We start from the raw sequence: 27,856 nt of genomic DNA, 5'->3' as shown, positions 1-27,856 counted from the left end.
TTTTATACTGACTGGTTGTGTAATTTGATGTCAAGTCATAACCACATTTCACCTCAGTTTCCCTATCTATAAGTAAGAGTAACAACTCTTTTAAAAGTTTATCAAGTTTTATAGATGAGAGGTATTTTGCAATTATGAAGTTAATTAGAGTTTGATTTTGAGGTTGCTAATTGCTCTTTCTTGTTACTATATGAATAGTGTGTAACTGAAGTGATCAGAACTGGGGTAGTCTGTTAATCTATTTTAAATAATCATTAATGTTTTCCATTAAAATTCTAACTCTTCAGTTTATACTCTGTGAGATTGCTAGTCTTCCCTGCATCTTTGTATTTCAAATACTATTTGCAAAACAAAAGTCCTTGTATTACTTTTTTTTTTCCTTTGTGCTACTTTTACGATTGTTTGTTTGTGCAGATGAGGGCAGTGAAGTTGAAAGTGAAATAGATGAAGAGATGGATGAAAATGGAGAGCCACAAGCCAAGAGGGAGAAAACAGAGATAAACCAGGCATTTCAGGTGGGCTGCATGCAGCCTGTGCTTGAGAGTGGAGTACAGCAGAACCTCCTGAACCCAATTCATAACGAGCACATTGTTGCAACTACTCAGACTATCAGACAATGCAGTGCTACTGGAAATACATATACTGCAGTCTAATATGAAACTTTCCCCCCACCATTACATTAGCCCTTTGGGTTTAATATGAAAAAAAATAAAGAGAGAAAAAGTCTGAAGGTTGACTGTTGTCAAATTTTAACTGTGCTGAACATAATTTTATTGGGGTTATTAAATGGAATGGATGTATGTATTTTGCCAGATCTGTTTAAAAAAAAAAAAAAGAAAGAAAAAAGAAAAAACAACAAAGATTTTTTTGTAAACTGAATCATTTTACATTGGCCACTCAATATGAAGAGTTTTCTTAGAATCAAATGCAAGGAAGATTTTTGCAAAGCTTGATGTTAATGTTTTTGTCCTCTTATAATAATTTAAAATTTTTCATAGTTTTTTAAAAAAAATTAATGTTAATTATTAGTTATGACAATGATTTCATATACATAGGTTTCTAATTAGATGCACTTCTGTGAAATATCAAAAGAACTATTTTCTTTGATTTACACTGGAGGCATACTTATTTGACAGCAGATGCATCAAATTTGTTATAAAAGGTGCTTTTCCTTGGACAACTAAAAGACACTATTTTTAAAAAATTGTGAGCATTCAGGGGGAAATTTTGTAATAATGCTGGAGGATTGGGAAGATATTCTAGTTTCTTTCTGTAAGAAAGAAGCAAGTTTAAATAATGGAGTTATAACAGAATGTGATAATATGTACGTAATAAACGTACCTAATTATTTGACCATTATATTAACAATGCAAGGTTCCTTTAAAATCAACAGTTCCAGATATTATTTCCTTACCAGTTCCTCTGTTTTGAAGACTACTGATTCTTTATGTGGCACCACTGAACAGGTGCATTTGGCTGTTGAGTGGTACTGTAGTTGTTAGAAGCTGAAGCTGAAAAACAAGTGACTTTATTATTATTGTTAATTTTTAAGTGTACATGCTACTTAAGCTGAACTGGACATACAGGAAAACATTCCATTTGGATGACTTTCTTCTATTCCAGGTCTTTTCATATTAGTGGTTCAATCTGCTGCTCTTAGAGAAGATGATTTATAGAGTGCAAGGAATGTAGCAACCTGCATCATTTTCCTTTCAAAAATATTTCCTTGTTGTTAAAGGGGAATTAAATTTTTACAAAAAAAAAATTAGATAAGGCAGTGTAACTGGCACACCTCACTTGTACTTATTCCCAATTGTGTAGAATTTGAATAGGTGGCTAGATGGACCATTGCCATTTAAGAATGTACATCAGGGATCATTGTACCTCGGCTATTACATGGTGCCTTAAACAGAACTGAAGCTAAGATTTAGTACTTTTTGTTATTCTTAATTCTTAAAATAATTCAACAAGGTGTGCCTGTCATTTTCAAATTCCCTAAGAAGTAAGGACAGGTTACATAGCCTTCAAAAGAAGAAAACGATTTTTTATTATTAAATGATTTTAATATCCCTCTTAGAATGACAATAAACCTATTTTTTCTCATTTCTAGCTGGATTTCACTTTATTACAAATAAAATTTGCTTGGGAATTTAGAAGGCAAAACTAGCTTTAATACCAACTTCAAATGTCAAAATAGATTGACCATAGTCCCAAGCATGATTATATATTTTTTAGACCCCTGTCTACTTTTAATTTTAAAAAGTAAAAATAAATAAATGAGCAGGTACATAATGCAGTGCATGTTTTCAATATGTATATTTTGTGGGGTATCAGCCTGATTTTACATTTTAATGGTTAAATCTCATAATGACAGTTTATATAGCCCATATTGATTGACATTAAACAATCAGATTTTTCTTCTTAAACATTTCATTATGCGGACACGTGAATTTGCTACACTAAAATAGGGAATTAAATAAGAAACAAAGCCAAAAACTAAAGGAGAGCACAAAAAGATCAACTTTATACAAAAGACTGTGTAAAAAAATTAGGATTTCATTTATTTTGGATTATCTACTGTGTCTGTAAAATGACTTTAAAGTAATATATACCAAATGGGAGAATAACATGAAATGAATAGTGTACTTACAGCAACAGGTTTGTTGCTATAAATTACATATGCTTCAAAGACAGCTACATGTGAACTGAAACGTCCTAACATTGTTGTACAAAATTCAATTTAAATTCCTTTACGGAATGGGGAGGTGAATCCATCCTGCTTATTCTGTGTAGGTATAATTCCTAGTTAATGTCAGTAGAAGGCTTTTGCCTCAGTAAAAAGTGAAAGTGAGGCTTATATTCATTACTTCTAAACTCATAAATGCACTGAATCTCGTTATATATTTTGTTCTCACCTATATCGCTCAGTGTGTCCTGATTTTTCCATGGAAATCGGCACATCTGTACCCTTCACCAAAAATGCTAAAACTAAGCTGTGATAAATATTTACTCCCCTTCATTGTGCATTATAAGATGTTTACAATTAAAATAAAGTGACATAATTAAACTTTTTTTTTTCATTTTCAACTTTTTTTAATTCTGTAGTACTTCTTTAATTTTTTGTGTTGACAAACCTATAATGTTTTTCTATTATTGTCTTTTATTGGTTTAATATTGTATTTGTTGATGCTGAGAAAAGAGAATGATTGTAATAGGTAAATCTAGATCATTAAAACAGGTGGGACCTGAGTATCTTTAATTATTTAGCTCCCCACTCCCATCCAGTTGTTCACTGTTCACAAAGTGCAAAAACAACAACAACAACCAAACAGAAAACCAACCCACAAACAAAAAAATAAAAATTCTGAAAGACGAATACAAAGCTGGAATGCTGCAATGTATTTCATAGCTTCTATAACAATCAGTTAACAAAGCAAATTAGAACTATGCCAGACTTAGAAAACTGAATGGCATCTATATTCCTATTCTTATCAATTGATTATTCTGTAGAGTTTTTAAACACTCTTTTCCCCTACCTTTTTATCATATTTTTAAAAGAACTGAGTTACTGTAAGCTAATTTGTATAGTTATAAGTTTGGGAGTCTTGTGTTTTGTTTTTACATTTACTGAAATTTGAATTGAACGTACTTAGGCAAAATATTTTGCACACTCCTACTATCTTTAATAATTTTAGTAATGATTATATGACAGAGATACGAATACCTCAGTCCAGATCTTATAATGTGTATCATGTGGTTGCATTGGCATACCAGCTCTGAAGGCTAGTGCTCTGGAGAAGTGTAGCATGTATCTACAGGATAGACATTATTAGATCTGATAACGATTTATGTGTTTTATCTGATCTTGACATAGAATTGAAAATAATTATTTACAGGCATTTTCTCCATTAGCACAAAAGGCACAGTGAACAGTGTGAGGGAATGGGTATTGTTGAACTACCTTTTCAAAGCACAGGGCCCAATTTTCAAAAGTTTTATATTTATGATAATTTTTGGTACATTTCCATCTTTCTCATGGTAAATCAGTTTTAAAGCTTTTCTTTTTTTATGTTTTCAAATTTTTTTTTATGTGTGTGTTTTACTCATGTACTGTAGCATGCTATAAGCACCTTCTTTTAAAATAAAACTTCCATAAAAAATTGGAAAATAGATTTGAAATCATTTACTTGTAAAATGATGACTTACAGCATTACAGCCTTTAGTTCATAAATAAGAAAATAGATAATGTTCTGGTGTATGGTCATTCAGGAATGTATAGGTCTATATACAAATTTAATTTAAAGCGAGGTATTTTTAAATATCTAAAACACCTCTGTTTTTCACTTTTTTTCCCTAAGAGACATGATCTGATATCTTTGTCAGTATCACTTGTTGACATCTGCACTGTTTAGAAAAACTTATTAGAGATGCACTGCAATCCGATTTAATTCAGAATGGTTTTACAAAATAAAAGTAACAGTCATTAGCCATAAATTATCCACTTCCATAAAAGAGGAAGAAAAATATATTCATTAATAATGTAAGTATGTTTTGGTACTTATCTGCAACAGTAATTTCAGAGTTTAAAACATTCATTTGAGAGAGCAGCATGAATTTCTGAAAATTGGGCCCTTGTCTCTCTAACGGGACAACCTCTGTGTGTATGGTTTAAAACAAATCAGTAAATGGAATTGTACTATCTCTGCTAATTTGTTTGGTGATCTAAGACAAACAAATAAAAAAAAAAAACTGGAATAGGAGCATAAACACACAGTGCTTAGTTCTAGTATTAGAAAATTAATTTAATGTAATGCCTTGCATTAACCCTTTGAGCATTGTAAGTCACATGATGAGAATAAAGCTTTTTAGATAATTTAGTTAGGTCACTGAACATATACTTTGAAATACCTGATAGCATGGTAGATTTTTTTGTTTGTTTGTTTAATTTCTAAAGTAAATACTTGCATACTATATAGGAATGATTTTGTGATAGGAGGTTCAATAGGTTTAGCCAAAATATTCACTGCCATTGATGTGTACTGTCTAATGGAAAACAGTTCTTCAGCTCCCTTGTTTTCATAATCGTAGAAATACATAAAGAAAATCAAATGTGTTTCTACAGACATTAAAATATCTGATTTAAGATGCCTTTAGAAGATGAAGGTTTAGAAAATATATTATATTTAGCCTATTTTGAAAATCTCCTTAGGTAGGTTAGTATTGGAATACTCTGGTACTGTACAAGAGAATCTTTAGGATTAAAAGAAAGATTAGTGAAGAAGAAAAATTTTACAGAATATTTGATATGTTTGCATTAAAATTTTCTGCAGTCTTTTTTGATAAGCAAGAACACAATTATGTTCATATCCCTTTTAACATTCAGCCATTGCAATAATAACTATTGGAAGGATGAAGGTATTCTTTTCAGCTTCATCTGTAGGGGTACAATTTGGATGGCCCTTATTGAATGTCAGAATTTTAAAAGCAACCCAGAAACTGCACCAGCCTTTTGCCATGTTAAAATGCCCCTTAGTTCTTATAAATACTGCTCGAAAGAACAAGGGAACAAGTGTAGTAGCAAGTACAGATTCTTTGAAATTAAAGAGAGAAATGCCACCTTACTAAGTGAGAGTACTGTACATTTTCTACTGGTTTCTTGCAGTATCAATCAGTCAGCAAACACTAAATGCAGCTGTACTTATTTAAGTCTAGCTGAGGGCAAAAACAAAGGTCTCCTTTTAAGTTATTTAATGCAATTACGTCAGTAGTATAATGCAAGTAAGCTGTAAACATTTTTAGTCAGTTAATGCAAATTCATGCAGAATTAATTATCATAAATGCAATACTCAAAGGGTTTTAATTTAACAACTTTTTTATTCATAATTTAATGTAAATGCTTCTGAGTTTGCATGCCTTGATCATTGCTGCTAGTGATTTTATGTGCCAGTAGACCTGAGTTTAATTTACCAGTTTAACTTGAGAAATAGTAAAAGCCACTTACAAAGTGACTGCCTAATGTTTGTTTGAAGTAAAATATGCCTTAGTTTGAAAATGATCATTTTAACTCGTTTTTTCTGATTTTTTTTCCTTTTCCTTTTGAAAAAATAAATTAACAATTTGGGATTGGAAGCCCTGAGTAGTTAAATATTTGCTAAGAAATGTTCTTATAGATTGCTCATTAAGGGTGAAATTTATTTTAGAAAAGAAGGCCCAGAACAAGACAATGAGCATCAAATGAGCCTCACATCTAAATCAGAAAAAAATATTTTTTTCTATATTTTTAAGCACTTTCTTGATTCAGGTGCAAATGTCTTACAAGAGTTTTCAGTTCTGGATGAATTTTACTCTGAAACAATAAATGTCCTTGTCACAGGAATTTTGGAGGGCCAACCTCACATGGATTGGTATTAACCAGGAACTCGTTTCAATTATTTTTGACTTGCTGATGTCAGTAAGAGCTTTTTCCACAAAGAGTACTAAAGGGTTCCCCAAATAAAGTTTCCTTCAATACAATATTAATGTGATTGCTTTGCATTTAAACATTATATCCATCTTAAAGTAACCCAATTTACAATGTCAGAAAAAATAACACTTTGTACCAAAGCAAGTTGCCCATCTCCATGCATCTTCACTGAAAATTTGGATTTACAGTTAGTAACCAATGAGGCTGTTAAAGAAACTTCGAGTGCCTTTCAAAAACTTGGAAAATTGTGCCTGAGGTGGTAAACTTTAATTAGGTTAATTCTAGAGCTACCAATCAGTAATTTTGTCATCACTCAGGGCTTTCTTACCTTCTAGGAAACTTCCATTCTTGCATTTATTTTATACTGTATTTTTTTTTAAAGTGCCATCATTTAAATTTTCACTTAGTAAGTGGCAGATTACATTATTCAGTCCCACAGCACAGAAACATCATAACACTAGGACATATTCAAACTTTTATTTTCCAGTTGACTGAATATATTATGTAAATGAGGTAAGCAACTTTTTGTAGATTGTATGTGTGAGATAATGTAATGTTCTTTTCCAGTTTTTGGACTACAGTTGAATATACTTTTTAATTATTTAAAAAAGACATCTTTACAGAATAACGTGATGGTTTTTTTGTATAATGTATTTGATTTTGTAAATACGTATTTCCTGATGTGATTTTTGTGAGAAATGCTAAATCTTTTAGTATATCATGTCCTCTCAAAACTGGCAGGAGCTAAATAATAGTTTGTGGGCAATTTGTATTGTGTACTGTACAATAACTGGGGAACTTTTATAATTATAAAAATATATATTAACTTTTAGTGTGTTGTTTAAAAAAATGACTGGAACATACTAAAGACAGTAGGATTTTTCTGAATATTTCAGACTTGAACTCAGGCTAGCTTTTTGTGTTTTTCAAAACAAAATTGTGTCTTGTCTTTTAAAATCAATAAATTTGTTTTCTTGTTACAAACATAACTGTATTGCTTCAGTTTTTATATAGCCAGCTATTTTGGATTGTAATACTGTAGATTTTGAGAGAGAAGATTATTTCTACTTATGAATTCTAAATAAAAGTGCAAACACTTAGCAGCAACAAAAGTAAGTAAGAACATGTCTCAGACTGTCCATCTACCCAGTAAATACAGATAGTAAAATACTTACTAATTTAAATATCATCAATACTTCCCCATTACAGATTTAGTTAGTTAACAGCTGTCAGTGAGGGGGCTTGCAGACTGCGGCCTTCAGGAATAATTGGGTGTTAATTTTCATTGCAACTAGAAACTACTTCTGAAGGATTTGTTGTAAGTATTCTACAATATACTGATGCACTGAATGTTTTTGGAGTTTCACAAAACAAATACAAAGGCCTAATCTTAACGGGCTATTTTTCTCGTGGGTCTCTAGTGTGTGTTCCAGCCATGGTTTCATATAAAATGCAGAATGTTATTTTAACTGGGGAGGACCTGCCAAATAATAGGTGACAAAAAATCAAAATGGCTATTGGATACAAAATATAGAACAGGTATTTTTCACAAAATTATGGTAAGGATAGGAAAGCTTTGTTATTCTCAGAAAGTTCAGCTGTAAGTTGAACTGTAGTTGAACTGTGTCTATCATTTCATTTCAAATAGTCCATAAGCTTAGTAGAGTATAGTACTGGTTCCTGCAATGCATCCTACCAAACAAGACTAAAAATTTTCTGCTACGGTGACCAGCCACATATATCTGTGTTTACAGAATGCTCCTAATTGTTTTGTTAATGAACATGAAGTCTCCATTGCCTAACTGGTGTCTTGCTGACGCTGAAAAGGTCTTGCTCCAGCACACATACAGGAGAAAACAATCCATAGAGGAATATCTCTCATGCCAACTAACAGTTGATAGAGCCAACAGGCTGTATCATTCGGTTCTTGTCCAGTGATGGCATTACCATTAAGATCCTGCAGAATTCAACCTCTGCTGTTGCTGATGTTAATTAATGTGTCTTAGTTAACTGAGGAAGGTTTTGTTCAGCATCCTGAAGTGCTACAGTCCAGCACTTAAAGCCTGAACCACAACAGAAATATAGGAGAAATTCAGACAGAGCAGGTGCTATAAGAGGACACTAGTGTAAGGGTTACAAATGAAGATTATTTTTATTATTATTACTTCTGTGAAGTAATTTTCTGCATGATGTTAATGATACAAAATAAATACGATACATTCTATAACAAGTTATTTAAGTGTATGTAATTTCTCTTATCTAAAGCACTGGTTTCTATTCTACAAAATGTCATATAGCCTGCAGCTATCCAATTTGTATCAGTTTATGTCCATATTAAGGTCTATGCCAAAAGCCACATGAAATTTAAAGTCAGTTATTGTTCCAAAAAGACATCTAACCAAGGCAAGTTAGAATCCTTGATCCATTTTTGGCACGCTGACAGTACACCAGAGAGAGTTTTTATGCTTACTAGATTCTGCTGTTCTGATTTCATTCTAAATTTTGCTAAATCCTATTTTATATGTTCTTATCTAATACCTGTATTAACCTAATCAGTACATTTTTTCTATTAAAAATATAAAACTACTTGTCCTCAACTACAATGTGCTGTTGAAGGCAGTTTATTCTAAACAATTTTATAAGCAGGACTGTTCTAAAAAGAATCTCTCTACATATTGATATTTTCCACTGGCATACTGCACGAAAAATCTGCTGCTGCTTTCATTATCAGAGTTTAGGGCAGACATAGTAGGTCGGTGCTTATTTAGTAATTAGTAGTTAGTAAATCAGACATGCTTTCAGAGATGCAGCTTGAAGTGGTATAAAAAAAATGCCTCAAGCTGTTCTCTTTTTGATTGGATATAACTCTTGCCTGCAGTGGAACCACACTAATGGACAGTGTCCCGACACAGCTCTGGTTTAACCACCTTTTTTCAAACTACTGCTAAAAGTGGTTTGTATTAATGTCTCTGCTGCTGTTGGTTAGAAAGGCCTGACAACCTGCTGAAAGCATGGAGGTGCTCATTTTCTTTATTTTCTTTAACGATGTAATGGCAGAAGGATATTTACAATCCTTGAGGTGTTAAAGCAGAGTTAAGTTAGCTACTGGGAGTACTGTTGTGAACAGAAATACCTGAAAACCATTTAATATGCACTTTAGAAGGACCATGAACTGGTTCGTGAACTGGTTGTTTGCAGAAGCTAGAAACTGAGGTTATATTGTCTTTCACCAATACTGAAAGACTGTAGAAGCTGCTGAAGAAGCTGTGCTAACAATAAATTGATTGAAGTGATGGACACAAAGACTTAGGTATAAAGCAGCTTGTAGTACTCAAAGAATTTATGTGTGTTATGGTTTAACTTTGCAGGTGGCTAAGCACCATGCAACTCACATCCCCTACCCACAGTGGGATGGGGGAGAGAATTGTTGAGGTGGGGGGAGGAAGGGGGGTGAAGTACGAGCTTGTGGTTTGAGATGAATACAGTTTAATAGGACAGAAAATGAAGAGAAATATTAATAATAAATAATAGATACAAACTTACATATATACATACAAAGCAAGTGATGCAGAAAGCAATTGCTTACCACCCACTGACAGATGCCCAGCCCGTCCCTGAGCAGCAGCCCCCCTCCCCCCTCATCCTGGCCAGCCACCCCATTTTTATTGTTCAGCATAATGTCATATGTTATGGGATATACCTATAGGACATCCCTTTGGCCAGTTTGAGTCAGCTGTCCTGGTTCTGTCCCCTCCCAGCTTCTTGTGCACCCCCAGCCTTCTCACTGCCAGGACAGCATGAGAAGCTGAAAAGTCCTTGGCTTTGTGTAAGCACTGCTCTGCGACAATTGCATGTTAGCAGCATTATTCTCATCCCAAATCCAAAACACGACACCATACTAGGAGGAAAATGAACTCTATCCTAGCTGAAACCGGGACACTATCTACCCCTTACTGCATACCACTTATGTCATGCTCGGGTCCCACACTTTCCAAAATATCCCAATTAATCGCTTTTCCTGTATATATACATATACACATATACATGGTGTCCATTGAGTTAGTTTAGTTTGTCAGATGGTGTGTGGTGTTCAATTGTTACATACTGAAGCCAGTTCTGATCCCATCACTGCTGTGTTTGTGCAGTTCTATCAAAATTCATTTGTCATTATCCAGGCGACTCTTACTGTGATACCATTAGTGTGACATGTAGCAATCTTCTTTGTGTTGATGTACAGTATTACACAGCAATTAACATCATACAATTCAAATCACGGGCTATTCTCACACATCAGATTCCTGTGAAGTACATACTGGACTTTCCCATTCTTCAGCATTATCCACCAAGTGTACCCAGGTCTTTGAGCAAAAGAAACCCCACGGATGGGTTTGCTTTTGCCTGAGGCAAGAATAGCCCAGACTGCCTTTCCCAGCTTGTTTTTTACAGGCAGTACAGGGACTTTATCCCCTTCAACAGTACGTAACAGGTTTGATTGGACAGGTCCAGCGTGCTTGGTAGATCCTCTAGCGTTGACTAACCATTTGGCCTTTGCTAAGTGTGTATCCCAATGTCTGAATGTCTCAGCACCCATTGCCTTCAGTGTAGTCTTTAACAGTCCATTATATTGCTGACATTTCCTGAAGGCTGGTGCATGATAGGGGATATGATCACAGAATCACAGAATCACAGAATTTCTAGGTTGGAAGAGACCTTAAGATCATCGAGTCCAACCTCTGACCTAACACTAACAGTCCCCACTAAACCATATCCCTAAGTTCTACATCTAAACGTCTTTTAAAGACTTCCAGGGATGGTGACTCCACCACTTCCCTGGGCAGCCTGTTCCAATGTCTAACAACCCTTTCAGTAAAGAAGTTCTTCCTAAGATCCAACCTAAAACTTCCCTGGCGCAACTTAAGCCCATTCCCCCTCGTCCTGTCACCAGGCACATGGGAGAACAGGCCAACCCCCACCTCGCTACAGCCTCCTTTAAGGTATCTGTAAAGAGCAATAAGGTCGCCCCTGAGCCTCCTCTTCTCCAGACTGAACAACCCCAGCTCCCTCAGCCGCTCCTCGTAGGACTTGTTCTCCAGGCCCCTCACCAGCTTCGTCGCCCTTCTCTGCACCCGCTCAAGCACCTCCATGTCCTTCTTGTAGCGAGGGGCCCAAAACTGAACACAGTACTCGAGGTGCGGCCTCACCAGAGCTGAGTACAGGGGGACGATCACCTCCCTAGCCCTGCTGGTCACGCTGTTTCTTATGCAAGCCAGGATGCTGTTGGCCTTCTTGGCCACCTGAGCACACTGTTGGCTCATATTCAGCCGACTATCAACCATCGCTCCCAGGTCCTTCTCTGCCTGGCAGCTCTCCAACCACTCATCTCCCAGCCTGTAGCTCTGCTTGGGGTTATTGCACCCCAGGTGCACTTGGCCTTGTTGAACTTCATGCAGTTGACCTCAGCCCATCGGTGCAGCCTATCCAGATCCTCCTGCAGAGCCTTCCTACCCTCGAGCAGATCAACACATGCGCATAGCTTGGTGTCATCTGCAAACTTACTGACGGTGCACTCAATGCCCTCGTCCACTAGAGCCTTATACTTCTGAGGGTCTGACGTGCCAGAACATTGAACCCATACAGTCCAATAAACTTGATCGTCCCTTTCCTTATTCTGGCTGGAGGTAGGGCCCCTCTAGTGCTGATCAGAGTATTCATTACTGTGTCTGGGGGACCGACCACTGGTAGCTAGAGCTGCAATTTTCTCAGAAAAACTCCCTTTTGTGATTGCCTTTCCTTGAAACTCACATACCTGTGCCTCCCATTTTCCATCCCACTTTCTCAGGTCCTCTCCATGGTCATGCAGGTAAAACCACAGTGTGGCATGTGGTACCCACAATATCCCCCTTCCTGAGCAGAGGGATGCAAGCAATCCAGCTGACTGCCAAAGCCCTAACTTTTCACATGCAGTTTGCTATGCACAAACACCTGATGGTATGTGCAGACTGTCTTACTCCCCCTTTGTAAAGGCGAAGTCAATTTTTTGTACAGGAACATTAATAATTCCTTGACAAAAGAACGGGGGAGGGGGGGGGGGAGGGGGCGGGGATGTCTCCTTTTCCTTCTTAGGAAGGTTAATTAAGTCGAGGCAGAGAAACAGGCTATTGCAGTGACAGAACTTTGTTGCCTTTACAGACAAAACATCCAAGTCATCAGTGCAAAGAAACGCTCAGCAGTGTGTGTGCTACTTGACTACATTTTGTGGGTTAAGTGGCTCAGTGGAACAAGTTCCTGTCCATCTGGGCGACCAACCTGCTGACACAGCCAGTGCAAGCACATCCTCTGGCTTTCCAGCCAGCTAGAGACAAGCTAGCCCGTGTCATGGCCTGGAGATCTTACCGACGCACATATTGCAATAGTGCCTGGGAAGTGAGCAGAAGCCCGTGTAAACTTTCAACAGAAAAAGAAAAAAAAAAAAAAAAAAGAAAAAGAAAAAATATGTTATTTTTCTCCCATACCAGGACTTAAAAAATAAATAAATAATTTTAAAAAGAACAATCACGGAAAACGTTTTATAGCAAAATAGCGGCACCTACTGCTTAACGTCAGGTACACGGTTAAGCTCCTCGAAAACAGAGCGGCAAACATCGAGGTGGGGGGGGTGCGCAACCCGCACCGTCTGTGTTTCCCTGCCTCTTCCCCGCACACGCCCCGCCGCGGGCTCCGTCCCAAGGGGCCGGGTGCGAAGGCGGAGCCCGGCGCGGGCCGCGCCGCCTCCCCCCCGTGCCGGTCCCGGTCCCGGTCCCGGCCCCGGCCCCGCGCCGGTCCCCGTGTCCCCGCGGTGCGGTGGCGGCGTTTCGGCCGCGAGGTGTCGCTGCCGGGCCGCGGGAGGCCGCTGCCGCCCGTGCCCTCCGCCACAGGCCTGAGGAGCGCCCTGCGGGGCGGGGCGGGGCGGGGCGGGGCGGGGCGGGGCTGCCGGGCAGGTGCCGGGCAGCGCCGGGGGGAGGCTCCGCCGCTCGGGGCAGGCTCCTCCGCAGCCTTCCCACGGCGCTGTCAGGAGGCAGCCGCAGCTCCGGCGGTGTCCGGCTGGTGGCCGAGGCGGTGCCGTGCGGCGGTGGCGGTGGCGGTGGCGATGGCCGCGTCGTCCCTTCAGGCGCAGCAGCCGCTGCGGTGCGGCGTGAGGCTGCTCTTCCTCAGCGAGGAGCTCCTGGCGGGGCTGCGGCTCGCCAGCCCCAGCCAGAAAGCCCTGCAGCTGGAGCTGCAGCCGGGAGAGGACGCCAAGCTGATCGTGACAGACGGTAAAGTGCCTCCGCCGCCAGTGGGGTTCGTAGCTGTGCGGGTAGAGCCGGGCAGAGCCCCGTTCAGATTTTGGTCTGTGCAGGCTGATAAATGGGCTGGCATTGAAAGCTGAAGCAAACTCTCCCTGATTCCGCACGGTGGGATGACTGGGGAAAAGCAGCAACTGCTGTATCTATAGGAAGTAATGAAATATGCTGTCAACGAGGTGGGTGAACATGAGCGCAGTCCTAGACAGGTCGAGACACACAGCGCTTGTTGGGACTGATTTGTGAAGAGTGAGCTGAGTGACTTCGGACAAGATTGCTGAAATATACGGGTTACAGTCTAGTTTAGGTTTGGGTCAGCCATGTTAAAGGTTGGACTTGATAATCTTAGAGGTCTTTTCCAATCTAAAGGATTCTATGATTCCATCTGAATAAACCAGTATGCGAACAGTTCAAATTCAATCTATGTCAATATGACATATTGAGGTATGTCATATACTCAATGTTTGCTTGTATTATCAGATACTTAACATGCCATTTAAGGAAGTGTGAATGACATAAACTAACCACTAACCACAAGATCTGCTTCCAACTTAGGTTGTATTAATTTGATGTAGTTAATGTTGTTGTATTGGTCTTTCATTTCACATATGCTCATTCTTGCATGCAAGCGTATGAAAGACCTGCTGGAACTGGGTAACATTGTTACCAGATTTTTTATTGGAAGGGCTCACATAGAACACAACTGAAAACTCTGAAGATGCAGAAGGGATTTTAAAAAATACTTTTGTATTTACTTTAACACTTCAGTGTTGCCAGGCATTCACTGAAGACTTGTCTGGTAAATTTTGAAAGAGGGTGCATCTTTGAACATCAATATACAGCTATGCTATTCTTGGTAAAAGGGGGGAATTGCAAACCTGTTCTAAAGTGCAAGGTATTTTCTTTCCTCTTCTTCATTTCATAAGAAGATGTTGAAGCTATGCCCTACCAGACATAACACAGATACATACATAACACAAATCTTTTCAGCGGTATCTGGGAGTTCAGTAACAATGTTTGAATACTTTTTGCATTAGATGGGAGAAACAATCTGCAAACACCTAGTTTGAAATACTCTAGTTCTGCCAGTGTAGTGTGTTTGTCTATAGTTACCTCTATACTCAGAAATCAATACAACTACTCTATATCCTCTGGAAGGAGTTGGAAGCTGTAGAATTTCTCTATAAGTGGAACCACTGGTTGTGACCCTGAGAGATGCACAAACTCATAGATAAACACAAGATGTTGAAACAGGAAAGAATGAAGGATTGTGCTTTACCAGGCAAAGACTTTCTCCCATCTCCCTGATGGGAGAGAGAAAGAAACTCCACAATGTGTTGGTAATATATGTAGAGTGAGAAGAAGCACTGGACTTTATAAAGTACAGGCGCCAAAGGCAGGATGCAAGTACACTTCTGAATGCTATACAGTGGGCCCAGTGCTGATCTGGAGCTACAGCCATTTGAGGGCAGGGTGCATCAGGTTTTCTGGTGAGTTGTCCAGCACTTTCTTGGAGACCTCTCCTCTCCAAGGAGAGCTGGAAACTGATGCCTCTTGCGGAGGAATAGTGTCAGTAAGACAGATGATCACCAGGTACTACTGATTGTCTGAGATGGTTCGTAACATCTGATTCAGGTCTGAAAACATTGACTGCCAAACTACTCTTGAAATGTTGTCAGCTGCTGCTGAGAGGACTCAGACCTGGTGTTAAAATATTTCTGAGGGTGTTGAACAGAATAAGTCCTGTTGTTTGTGGCTTTGTGCATTGGTTTGGGAGGATGTGATACAAAAAATGTGGCTTGTAGCAGTTTTATGGAATGCTCATAACAGAATTGCGGAAGTCCTGATATGAATAGATAGAACATCTTGGAAGAAAGGAGAAACTGGTGTCTAGGATGTGCTCCTGAGAGACCAAGAGAAAAACCAGAACTGCAACCTACTTGGATAAAGGGAAGCTTAGGAGCAGATGGCTGAGTGTAGTACAATGCAAATGTAGCAGTGTGGTGGCTTCTCTGAGACTGGGAGACCTCTTGGATTTCATTTTCCTGTGATAAGGTTTGGTATGTAAGCAAGTGACAATCTTAAACTAAGTTCTAATTGAAGGCTTCAAACCCAAATTTGGCAGTCTGGAATTTTTTCTTAGCTGCAGCAGTCCTTTAATTATTCCATATTCCTGCTTAGGTGTTCTGAAAAAATACCGGTTAGCTACTGGTTCTCTGAAGTATTTTTCCCCACATTACCTGACAGTTCTATAGGCAATTAAAACAATGTGCCTTGAATCCTCTTTAAGAACACACTGTTAACTCCTTGGAGCCATGCACTGACTTCTGTTCCTACCATTGCGATATTGTTGTCCTCTTGCAAGTATCAAGGATATAAATACAGACGAGATTTAAGCTTCCAAAGAACAAAACATGTCTACCTCCGCATTATGTAGTAGAAGTTGATAATACTGTGCTCAGTCATGGTGTTTCTCTGATGAAACAAGGTTTACAGCTATTGAGGCTCAGGATAGGAAGTGATGGCTAATAGTTGCAGCTTCCGTGTATTTCTGCATAAAGGTCCAAGTTCTGTAGAAGTGCACAGTGTACCAGCTTTTCACTCATTAATTTGTTTTTCCTCAGGTTACTAAGAAAAACAAATATATGGTATCTTTTTAGGAAACGGTTCATTGCTATGCCTCATAGTTTACAGTGACGGAGAGAAAGAGAGAAGCTTTTGTGTGCATGTATGTGATTCAAGGGATAGTTCAAGAAGAAATCAGTTCAATAGCAGTCTAGCAAATAGTTTTCTCTCTAGTTGTGTTCAGAATAAACATAGTGATACCTGAGTAGGCTGCTTTGCAAACTTCCTTTTTGTTCAGTGTACCTGTATAGTAGCTAGATGAAACTGGGAGGGCAGAAATTCTTTCTTCTGAAAAATAAGCAAGCAGTCTTCTTTGAAATTCTGCTGTGTGTGTGTGTGTGTGTGTTTTTTCCCTTGCCTTTCATATTTCAGTACCTGCAAAGAGCTTTTTAGTTGTAAATGACAGACATAAAATTGTGAGACTACTAAATGTTCTCATTTGTTTTCAATTGAAAGATTAGGAAGTCTGCAATAAATTTGTGTTTTGTTCTTTATATGTTAGGTGACGTCAGAAAAGAACTTGAACCTTACATAAACTGCCGGGTAAATGCTATCCTTTCAATTTTTGTTACAGTGTCTTCACATGTACTTAAATTTTTAATATTTTTCTAACTATGGCTGATCAGAAACTATGAGCAACTATGGATGGCATGAATTTTGGAAGAATTGATACAGTAAGTAAAAGCCCCAAAGAAAGTTACATTTTACATTGTCGCTCATGTTTAAGATCCATCACATCATCTAAAAAGTTGCCTCTCTGAATTCCAACTTCGGAACTCTAGGAAAAATAACAACCATTTTTGGTTGAGTTATTGATAATTTATTTTTTTTTAAATTGTCACATACTCTTCAGGAAGTAATACTGTGCCTGAAGAAGCATATGAAAAGTCCCAGTCATCAGTGGTGTTCCTCAGGGTACTGTTTTGGAGCCCATCCTCTTTAACATCTTTATTGATGACTTGGATGAGGGAATTGAGTGCACCCTCAGTACATTTGCAGAGGACACCAAGTTTGCGGGAAGCGTCAATCTGCCAGAGGGTAGGAAGGCCCTGCAGAGGGACCTGGACAAGATGGGTCGATGTGCAGAGGTCAATGGGATGAGGTTCAACATGGCTAACTGCTGAGTCCTGAACTTTGGTCACAACAACCCCATGCAATGCTGCAGACTTCGCGCAGAGTGGCTGGAAAGCTGTGCAAAGGAAAAGGATCTTGGGATGCTGGTTGATGCTCCCATGAACATGAGCCAGCAGTGTGCCCAGGTGGCCAAGAAGGCCAATGGCATCCTGGCTTGTACCAGGAATAGCGTACCCAGTAGGACCAGGGAGGTGATCGCCCCCCTGTACTCTGCTTTGATGTGGGGCTGCACTTCGAGTGCCATGTTCAGCTTTGGGCACCTCACTACAAGAAGTATCTTGTAGTATCTCAAAGCCTACTGTCGAGGCCCTGGAGCATGTCCAGAGAAGGGCTACGAAGCTGGTGAAGGGCCTGAAACACAAGTCCTGTGAGCAGCGGCTGAGGGCACTGGGGTTGTTTAGTCTGGAGAAGAGAAGAGAAGGCTCAGGGGAGACATTATTGCTCTCTACAACTACCTGAAAGGAAGGTGTGGGGAGCTGGGGGTCGGTCTCTTCTCACAGGTGATAGGACTAGAGGGAATGGCCTCAAGTTGTGCCAGGGGAGGTTCAGGCTGGGAATGAGGAGACATTTCTTCTCAGAAAGAGCAGTCACTGTCAGGCACTGGAAGGGGTTGCTGAGGGAGGTGGTGGTGTAAACATCCCTGGGGGTGTTTAAGGAAAGGTTGCACATGGTGCTTAGGGACATGGTTTAGTGGGTGACATTGGTAGTAGGGGTACGGTTGGACCAGATGATCTTGGAGGTCTTTTTCCAACCTTAATGGTTCTATGATAGGCAAATCATCTCCCAGCTACTTCAGAAAATTAACTGCAGAGAAGATGGATAGTCAGTAGGGAGTACTAACTATCTCACAGGATGCGATAAACTGTTGAGAGCCACTGCTGCCTTTTGTCTTAATAAGTACTAATACTGTTAGCCATATATTTAAGTTTTATAAAATTACATAAGTGGGAAAGTATGCAGCATTGAGGGACTCAAACTGAATGTGTTCTATTTGTGCTCTAGAACACAGGTGATAATTAAAACTTTTTAGCTTGGAAAAACTCATCACTGCAAGCTACTCCAGTTCCACCAACTCAGTGGAAACAAAACAGAGATGGTAGTGAGTTTCAGGCACTATTGATCTGGACTGGATGTGAACCATTAACCACAAGAGATAAATTCTGCATTCTTTCACTTGGCCCCTACTTAATTACACACATGCAGTACCTTCTAGCTGAATATATTGTAATATTTTCCTATCACATACTGAGAACAGTGTTAAATCCTAAAACATTAGGAGACTAGGAAAATAAAATAATTCTCGTATGAGCTGAAATGCAAAAGTATCAGGATTGGATACCCTAGAAAATGTATTAATAGTGTGAATGGTCATTTACGGTCTGATACTGTACGTTCACATGCAGTTGCTACTAGTATTGGCATCCCCAGTGTGCTGGGAGAGGGCAACCACTGTGAACCGTTCTAAACAGCAGATCTGATGTAGTTTGACATTTCTTTTTCCACCATGAAAATCTTCATTTTTTTCTAGTGTGGAAAAATCAATTGCTAGAGAAAGTTTGAATAGATCACAATTGCTAGAGAAAGTTTGAATAGATCACTTAGTTAACATTTTATACATAAAAGTCATGTACACTCTGACATGGAGGTGATATGGAAGCTTTTAGCTGCCCTTTCCCTCTTCTTTCAATATCCATCAGGGGAACACAAAAGGTTTGGAGGGGTAGGTGGGAGGTCGTAAAGAAAACACTTAACATTTGTATAAATTATAATGGTTATTTTCAGGTCTTTTTTGTTTACTTTTCATTTTCCCTGCCCCTCCTAAAGGGATATTGCATAAGCAGAATAGTGCATTTGAAGGAATTGTAGTGTTGTTGAACATGGTATGATTAGAAACAGTAATCCTGTTTTGTTTGTTCATTTGTTTTCTTTTAACTGTTTCATATCATAGTACTAAGCATTCTAGTGGTTAGTTGAGTAGATAAATCCTTAAATTTAAGTTCTAAAGGATCTTTTTGTTATTTCTCTCTTTCTTCCCTACAGAAGCTTGTTGGTTTTTTTTGAAATATGTAAGTAGCTTGCTAGTCAATATGGTCTTGTTGTATCTGCAAGGAGATGTAGATAAAGGAGAAGTGTCAGTTCTGCAGTAGGAGCATGCCTCACCATTAAAATAAAAAGCACTCATTTTTTGTATTTGCATGAATATAGATGTACATATATATATATATATATATATATAAACAGGCGTGTGTTTGTATAAGTAAGTAGGTAAGTATATAGAGAGATAGTAAAGACTGAATAAAGAAGTTTGATAACTAACTTGAAAGACTACAGTGGACTCTGGGTAGCTTGTTTGTGGTTGTTGCTGTTGATGGGATTTGATTTTATTTTATTTTTTAATGTATTTATTATCTGTGTGTTTGCATGTGTGTGTTTTGTTTGCTTCCTCTTTTTTTCTTTTACTTTTTGGTGATGATGATGATGATTATTTTGCTTCTCCCATCTTAATTAACTCTTGTTAGGCTTTTTTATTATACCACCACATTGCATGTACTGTATATTAAATGTGGTGCTCTGGCTAGGGATACCTGGGGATATAGGGAAGCCTGATCTCAGTTCTGTGCTCTCCTATGAAGTGTCTGCCTCAACGATACAGCTAATCTGTCTGTAAAAATGTGGTGATAAAACTTCTTGACCCATCAGCCATGTGGTAAAGCTAAATGTTTAAAGTTGTGTGGTGCTTAGAAACAGTGGCAATGAGACCATTTGTAGATGGATTGAAATATCTTTATAGTGTATGATGCTGGTACTGGAAGTGTTAGAGCTTAATGTACTGTAAATAGCATCATCTATAATGATGAGAAGCCACTATATTTGCCCAGCCTTATTATCCTGTTAGTGTATTTGCCCTCTGAACCAGTTCCTTCTCGCATGCCTGCAATTTTAAGGTGCAATTTGATGGTCTTTATGCTGTTGCTGTTAGTAACGCTTTCTAGGAAAAAAAAAAAAAAAAGAAAAAAAAATGAATTTTCTATGTTTGCTTTTAAATGTTTTGCAGTGCTGCTCAGATACCTAAACCAAAACAGAATAGTTATTTCTTAAGGAGTTCAGAGCCTAACTAGAACATAGGGATTTTAAAAAGTCAGTAGGGAGTAAAGGAAGAGATCCTTGTTTTGTTTGTTTGTTTGTTTGTTTTCCTCTAGATTGCAAAGCTAACAAAGAAGCATGCCTTACTAGACAGTTTTGTGTGTTTTTTGTGTCACATGAAGTGTCACAGTAATCTAGGTTGAGTTTAACATATGTCAGCCCTCTGAAATACATTTACTTTTCTGAGTTTGTTTTTGAGGAAAGAAGGGAAATTATTCAGGTTTTTATGGGGATTGGTTTATTTAGAATCATATAATCATAGAATGGCTTGGGTTGGAAGGAACCTTAAAGGTCAACCCGTTCTAATCCCCAACCATGGGGGGGATTATCCCTTCCACCAGACAATGTTGCTCATAATCCCATCCAGCCTGGCTTTGAACACTTCCAGGGATGGGACATCCACAGCTTCTCCGGGCAACCTGTGCCAGTGCCTCACCACTCTCTGAGTAAAGAATTTTTTCATTATATATAATCTATACCCACCCTCTTTTAGTTTAAAGCCATTCCCCCTTGTCCTATCACTACACTCCCTGACAAAGGAGACTCCCTGACTCCCTGACAGTCCCTCCCCAGCTTTATTGTAGACCCCCTTTAGGTACTGGAAGGCCACTATAAGGTCTCCCCGTAGCCTTCTCTTCTCCAGGCTGAACAATCCCAGCTCCATCAGCCTGTCTTAACAGGAAAGGAACTCCAGCCCCTTGATTATCCTTGTAGCCCTTATTTGGGCTCATTCCGATACTTCTGTGTTTTTCTTGTTCTGGGGGCTCCAGAGCTGAACACAGTGCTCCAGGTGGGATCTTACAAGAGCAGAGCTGAGGGGAAGAATCACCTCCTTCCACCTGCTGGCAAGACATCTTTTGATGCAGCGCAGGATCTGGTTGGTTTTCTGGGCTGCAAGTACACTTGGCTAGCTCATGTCAAACTTCTCATCCACCAACACCCCTGGGTGCTTCTCATAAGGCCTGCTCTCAATCCATTCTCCACTCAGCCTGTATTTGTGCTGATCCAGGTGCACTATTTTGCTCAGTTGAACTGCATACACAGAGAAAATGTATGGGTAGATGCCAAAAGGATTTCATTCAAAACGTGTTAATACTAGTGGGAAAGTTTTCACTAATTTCAAGGGAGCCATATGATGCTTCTGCCTGTCTCTTCTCCAACCAAAACCAAGTAAAAGGATCAGTGTATTTATCATAAAAGCAATGAAAAGTCAACTGAAAACTTTGGTCAGGGAGATGTTTTCATAGCTGGCAGAGCTTCTGCACTGCAATGCATTTTAGTGCAGTGAACCTGTACTCCTCTCTCATACAATAAAAGTCTCTACTGGTTTAGTCCTGTGAACTGAAGATGACTGAACTAGTTTTCTAAAAACACAAAAAGATTTCTATATAGTTGTGGTGTCAAAACTGTACCCTCACAGGTCACCTCTACATGTTTGTATTAACATAATAAAAGTCCTATTACTGGTGCATTTTGATGGTATTTTCCTATCCTGTCTTGAATTTTCTGTGGGTGAATTTTCATTTATTTAGTCTCTGGGTAGAACTGACTCTGTGTACATATACATTTAGATTGTGAGGTAAGTAAGTCCAAGGTAAATTATATTATCCTTTCAATAATCTTACATGCTATGTATAAATTAGTTAAGATCTCTGCATCTGAAAACACAACATGAACATTTTATATCCTTCTCTGTTCAGCTGTTTAGTTTTCAGTGAGGCTGACAGAAACCCCTATTCTGCAAAAATCTATACTAGTTATTTTGTCTCTGTGATTTATTGCCATTAAATTCAGTTGGCAGTATTCCTGAAAGTAGCATGGGTGTCATTACCTCTGCATGTGTCCATAGGATCAGGTTCTTTGTAGCCAGAAAACGAATTGCAACTGTTTAATAATAGACATCTGGAAAGCAAACCATCTGCACTGAGGCCAACATGGCCTGATCATTTTGGTGCCATCTGCTTGAATAACATATTCTTCTGGCAGCTAAAGAGTGTGCATTAGAGAGAGGCATTCCATACATTTCACACAGTCATACGCACAGAATGTTTCAAATATGCAGTGGGTTTTGCTGAATGTGGACCTAATTTAAGGTGTTTTCTAAAATGGTAGCAGAAACGCTGTATTAGCAGCTTAGTTTTCCTAAATGCATGTCTGCTTGTTTGATTTCCTAATGATGTAAATGTGTACAAGGCAGTGCAGGGGCAGGCAATGATAATAGGTCCAAACAAGGGTGGGACATATTTAATAGAAAGAAGTTCCAATTATTTGTCCAGATATAGGAATTCTTGAATATCTACTAGTTACCATGCTCTGTGTTTAAAAATTTGGAACTCCACCATACACAGCGACTATGCCTTTCTGAGTAGAAAGTAATACTGTGTTGTCTGCATGAATTTTTGTCAAATCATACATCAAAAACATTCATGAAGCAAATAAAATACTTCTAAAATGGAAAAACTACTTCAAATATATCACGTATAATTAAGATGTACTAAGCTAATAAAATAAGGTATTTCTGCTGTTTTGGAAACAGCAGCCGTAAATGACTGAAAATTACAGACTACTTAGCAAACTACAGGATACTGAGGTAAGGCAATAAAAATTACTGCTGTCCTGGGGATGTCTGGGTCTTGTTTCTTTGTTTCTTGATACCTCTCACCAGTTCATAAAAATGTAAAACACTGTCTTGTTTTCTTGTTTAACAAATCATGTATTGGGCAGTGACTACAGTTTCTTAATTTCCCTAATTTTAAGTTGCTAGTCATAAACAGAAGATTACTTTCATTAGATATTCATGGATAAGAGATTCTTAATTTAATGCTCTCCTTCATTTCTTTATCACTATTAAAAGAGGAAGTTTCCAGGAAACAAACAACCTTTTTTATTATTATTTATTTATTCTATTATTTATATTTGATAATAATTTGCATTGGCTAATAAATATTTAGGCATTTTAATCTGTTAGTTTACTCCTCAGTACAAAATGGAAGAAGCTTGATTATCAAGGTGATAGATTAATTGCTGCTGGCATTTTTTGCTGCACTGCACCCATTAATTCTTTTAAAAGTGCTGCTGCTAATTGTGGTGTACAGTCCAGAGAGCACTGTGCTTTTCAATCTATAGTCTTGTTATAATTTAAATACAGATGGTCAAAAGGCATGTATCGTTGTAGCTTTTCTTTGATAGTTTTATGGTATTTTATTCTTTTTAAATCTTATTTATATAAAAGTGTAGCTGAATTATAATGATACTCTCAAAATGTATGGACATAAAATAAGCAAAATTTAAGCAGAAGTGAATATATTTTATTGAAATTAGAAAAGGTTTTGCAATGTGAGGAAACAAGCCTGGCCTTCTCTTTCTGCAAATTTGGTAACTTTACACCAGGCCCTTCCTCTCCAAGAAGTTTTTGTATAAAAAAGGAGATTCATTGACCCATTAAATTTCAAGCCAAGTAAACACCAGTAGCATGACATTAGCAGTATGAGGTATGCTATTTTTGACTTTTTTATTCTATGTCCTTTAAAAGTACAAGGAAGTAGCATATACATTACCATTGTATTTGCATGTCTCGCTTGACAGCTCAGTGCTATAATGCTTCTATGTCACTAATCTACAGTAATTTAGCATAGTATACTATGATTAATACTTTCTAATTTGAAGTTAATGAAACTGTTTGTTTGTAGCAGAACAGTAACAACAGTAATTCTTAATACTCTGTTAGAGATACTGGTGTATAATTCATTATTCATTTATCAGACTGGAAAGACTGAGAAAGTTCAATGTTATTTAAATGTGTTTATAAAAAGTAATTTCTCTGAAGGTCAGTATAGTTCAGTTAAAGCAGTTCTTATATTCTGTCCCTCAAATCACATTCCTGGTGTGGTTATTTTTAGAATACTTGCTTGAGCTCTGAGTATCTTATAAACTACATCCAAGCCAGTCAGGATACCAAGAGGGCAGTAGTCCTAAACTGTCAGCATTGTGAATCTATGTCACAAAGATTCACTACACTTTCTGATGCTGTTTTTTTGTCATGTATTAGGCTATTAGGCTTTAAATCGTGCAGTTAATATTTAGAGCAGTCATCAATACTGAGATTACAGGCAAAAGGAAGTTGTTGGGTAAGGTGGGTTGCATATTGGAAAAAAAAAATCAGAGCCCTTGGTTCTAAATATCAACTATATCAACTTGCTGTCCTCTTTTTTTTTTTTTTTTTTTTTGTAAAATAAATTATGTTTTTTGTTATCAATGTTATCAAGCATGACTCATTCCACCATTGCTTTCTGTGTAGTTTTCTGAATAGCTCTGAATGTCTCTGTGTTTGTACTTCACACATGAAATGATGCAGGCACTTATCCTTATTCTTCATGCAAAAGGTCAAGCACCAAAAAAAAATACTGAGGTAAATTAGCACATTTAATTAGTGAAAGTTAAGATCTAAGTTCACTTAATATGCATACCTACATATTTAAGGACTAGTCAAAAGCCTGGTGATATCAGTAGAAGTCTTACAGGAGTACTGCAACAAATCCATATTTTCAAGTTTTGAAAGGGGGTCAATATTATCAATAGCAGCCTTGGCTGTAGCAATCATGGAATAACAATTTGAAGATCTGGAGTGGAGACAGAAGAGTAGCAGAGGACAGATTATGGATAGAAGAGAGCAGACGTGCTGCTCAGGGAACTGGTAGGTATGATCCCATAAGAAGCAACTCTGAAAGATGAAAGAGCTCAAGAGCTCACAGATCTTTAAGGACAGCATCCTCCCAGCACTCAAACAGTGTATCCAGATAGGATGAAGAAAAGAACCAGGAGATCATTTTGGCTAAATAGAGAATTCATGACAGAGATGCAGTGTAGAGCTGATGCGTACAGGAAAGCAGAGACAGGCTACACAAAAGCAGTGTAGAAACTTTGTCCAGTCCTGAAGGAATGACACTTGGAAAGACAAAGTTCATCTAGACTTCAAACTAGCACGTGATGTCAAAGATAACAAGAGCTTTTGTTGCTGCACTATCATTAAAAAAAAAAAAAAAAAAGTTTCATCCTGCTTCTGAATGGGGTGGTGACTCTGTGATAGGAGGCATAGGTGAGACTGGGGTACTTAGTCCCTTTTTAGTCCCTATATCTCAGTCTTCATTAACAAGGCTTACCTGTCTTCTGTGTCTACATGTGGTACTAAGCTGAAAGAAACTACCATAAAGAGGACAGAGTCAGAGGCATCCAAGAGTTCTGAGGAAACTGGTTGGTGTCATTGTGAAGGCACTCTGTCATGGAGCTCCAGAGAGGACCTTGAAAAATGGGGAAAGGAACGTTACACCTTTCCTCAGCAAGGGCAGAAAGGATCATCTGAAGACCTTCAGGAAGTTCAGCTTTGCTTTGTTTCTAGGGAAGACAGTGGAAGAAGTCATCTTGGAAACCATTTCCAAGTGCATAGAATAAGAATGTGGGAACAGCAGTCTTCATCCTTCATCTATCTGGTCGCATTCAGTAATAAGATGGCTAGATATGTGGATGATGAGAGAGCAGTAGATATTGTCTACCTCGAATTCAGCAAGACACCATCCTTGTATCTAACTTGGGATATTATGGCTATTTGAGTGGATAGCTAGGTGTGTGAAATAATGGCTGCATCACTCATTAAAATGAGTGCATTCCAGTATTCCATCTGGAGGCTGGTTACCCATATTACAGAGGTCTATCCTGAGACCTTCCCTGTTTATCATGGTTACCATCTACACTTTGAGTTCAATAAGTAATGGCCCTGAAAATTCAGGCATAGGGTTGAGGGTGTCTGACAATGGGGGAGATATTGACTGGATACAAGTAAAAACACCATACTGCAAGAGTTACAAGGTGCTGAAATGTGTTGCCTGGAAAAGTTTTGCCATCTCCATCCTTGGAGGTCTTAAAGACCTAGTTGGGTAAAGCACTGAGCAACCGGTCTGATTTCTCACCTGATTCTGCTTTTAATACAAGGTTGGACTGGAGCCCTTATAGCCTGAATTATGCAGTGATTCTGAGAATAAGTGTTAAGGGTCCACTGGAAGACTTTGAAAGGATGTTTTTCTTGTACCTTTGAGGTAGAGAAATAATATTAGAAAGCATGTATGTTTCTAGAAGGTTCATTGCTCCAGCCTATTTAGGAATTGTCAATCAGATCAGTGTGAATGAATTGAGGTACAGGTAAAAAGACAATTTTTGTGGGTGTTTACAGACAGCGTGAACCAAAAATTGGTTCATTCACATTGTATTGTTGTATATATAGAGTGCTTTGCATTTATACTTAACTTGATTGTTTTTTCAGTACTGATGATTTTAAATAGCTGATGGAGTATATATAACTCTTTCGAAGGAAGGAGAGTAGTGTTGCTGGATATGGGTGAAAGATAAGTTTAGGTTTCGGGAAAAATAAGAAGATGTGTGATCCAAACAGAACTCCAGAAGACTACATGCTTACCACTTTGCAAATCTATGAAATGTTTTGCCAAACCATAGTAAACCCATATATTTAGGGAACTATAACATATGGTTTACAAAATGAGGCTGAGGGAGCTGGTTTTTGTTCAGCCCAAGGAATAGAAGGCTAAAAACAAAAGAGCAGCTGGCGAGTAGGGAATAGCATGTATACGGGTATATTCATCACCATTATTTGTGGAAGTGGTGAGTGTTATTTCAAGTCTTCTTACTGCTTCCTTTTGGTTAGTCTGTCCCTTGAGTACTCCAGGGATTTACAATGGAAGTAACATTTGAATGTTGAGGATAGAGTTGTGTAATGGATCAACTGAAGGATACTTTTAATTTTTACATGCATGAATATGTAATGGTTCCTTAGTTGAACAATTTTCATTATCCAAGTCTGAGACCTATGTACAAGACTATAGGTGCAAACACTGTAAAAATAGTAGAATGTGAATAAAGCCTTGGAAATTAGTGCTAATGCTAAGGAAAAAGTCCTTGAGCTGTGGAAAAGTAGCCAGCTGTGCAACTACGTTTGACCTACTGTAGCAGAAGTACAAAGCCGGTGTTCCTTCAGTTTGCTTACAAGCCTAAATTGTGGAAGAGGCTACAAATGCAATTGTGTGTGTGTGCCACACTCACCCATTTGTGAGTGTGGCACAGGTGGGACACATCTTTTTTTTTATTTTATTTTTTTATCCTGATT

The 27,856-nt window shown here is 38.3% G+C and overlaps 2 protein-coding genes across 5 annotated transcripts in view; both read left to right on the top strand.

Moving 5' to 3' along the window:
- Positions 1-7,412, top strand: part of RFX3 (regulatory factor X3) — a 128,608-nt gene extending 121,196 nt beyond the window's left edge. For all 4 annotated transcript variants that reach the window (XM_082783461.1, XM_082783460.1, XM_082783459.1 and 1 more), the window contains one exon: positions 415-7,412. In XM_082783461.1, the coding sequence (XP_082639587.1) occupies positions 415-653 (239 nt within the window). In that variant the 3' untranslated portion in view covers positions 654-7,412. The remainder of the gene's footprint in view (positions 1-414) is intronic.
- A 6,177-nt stretch (positions 7,413-13,589) lies between these two features.
- LOC309890403 (histone-arginine methyltransferase CARM1-like) overlaps positions 13,590-27,856 on the top strand; it is a gene marked incomplete at both ends in the record, with an annotated part of 67,693 nt that continues 53,426 nt past the window's right edge. Inside the window, one exon of the mRNA XM_082784223.1 lies at positions 13,590-13,755. Coding sequence (XP_082640349.1) covers positions 13,590-13,755 — 166 coding nt within the window. The remainder of the gene's footprint in view (positions 13,756-27,856) is intronic.

The sequence above is a fragment of the Aythya marila genome (genome assembly GCF_965140915.1).
Source record: "Aythya marila genome assembly, chromosome: Z".
In the NCBI taxonomy this organism is placed as follows: Eukaryota; Metazoa; Chordata; class Aves; order Anseriformes; family Anatidae; genus Aythya; species Aythya marila.
This window is presented reverse-complemented; position numbering and strand designations above follow the sequence as displayed.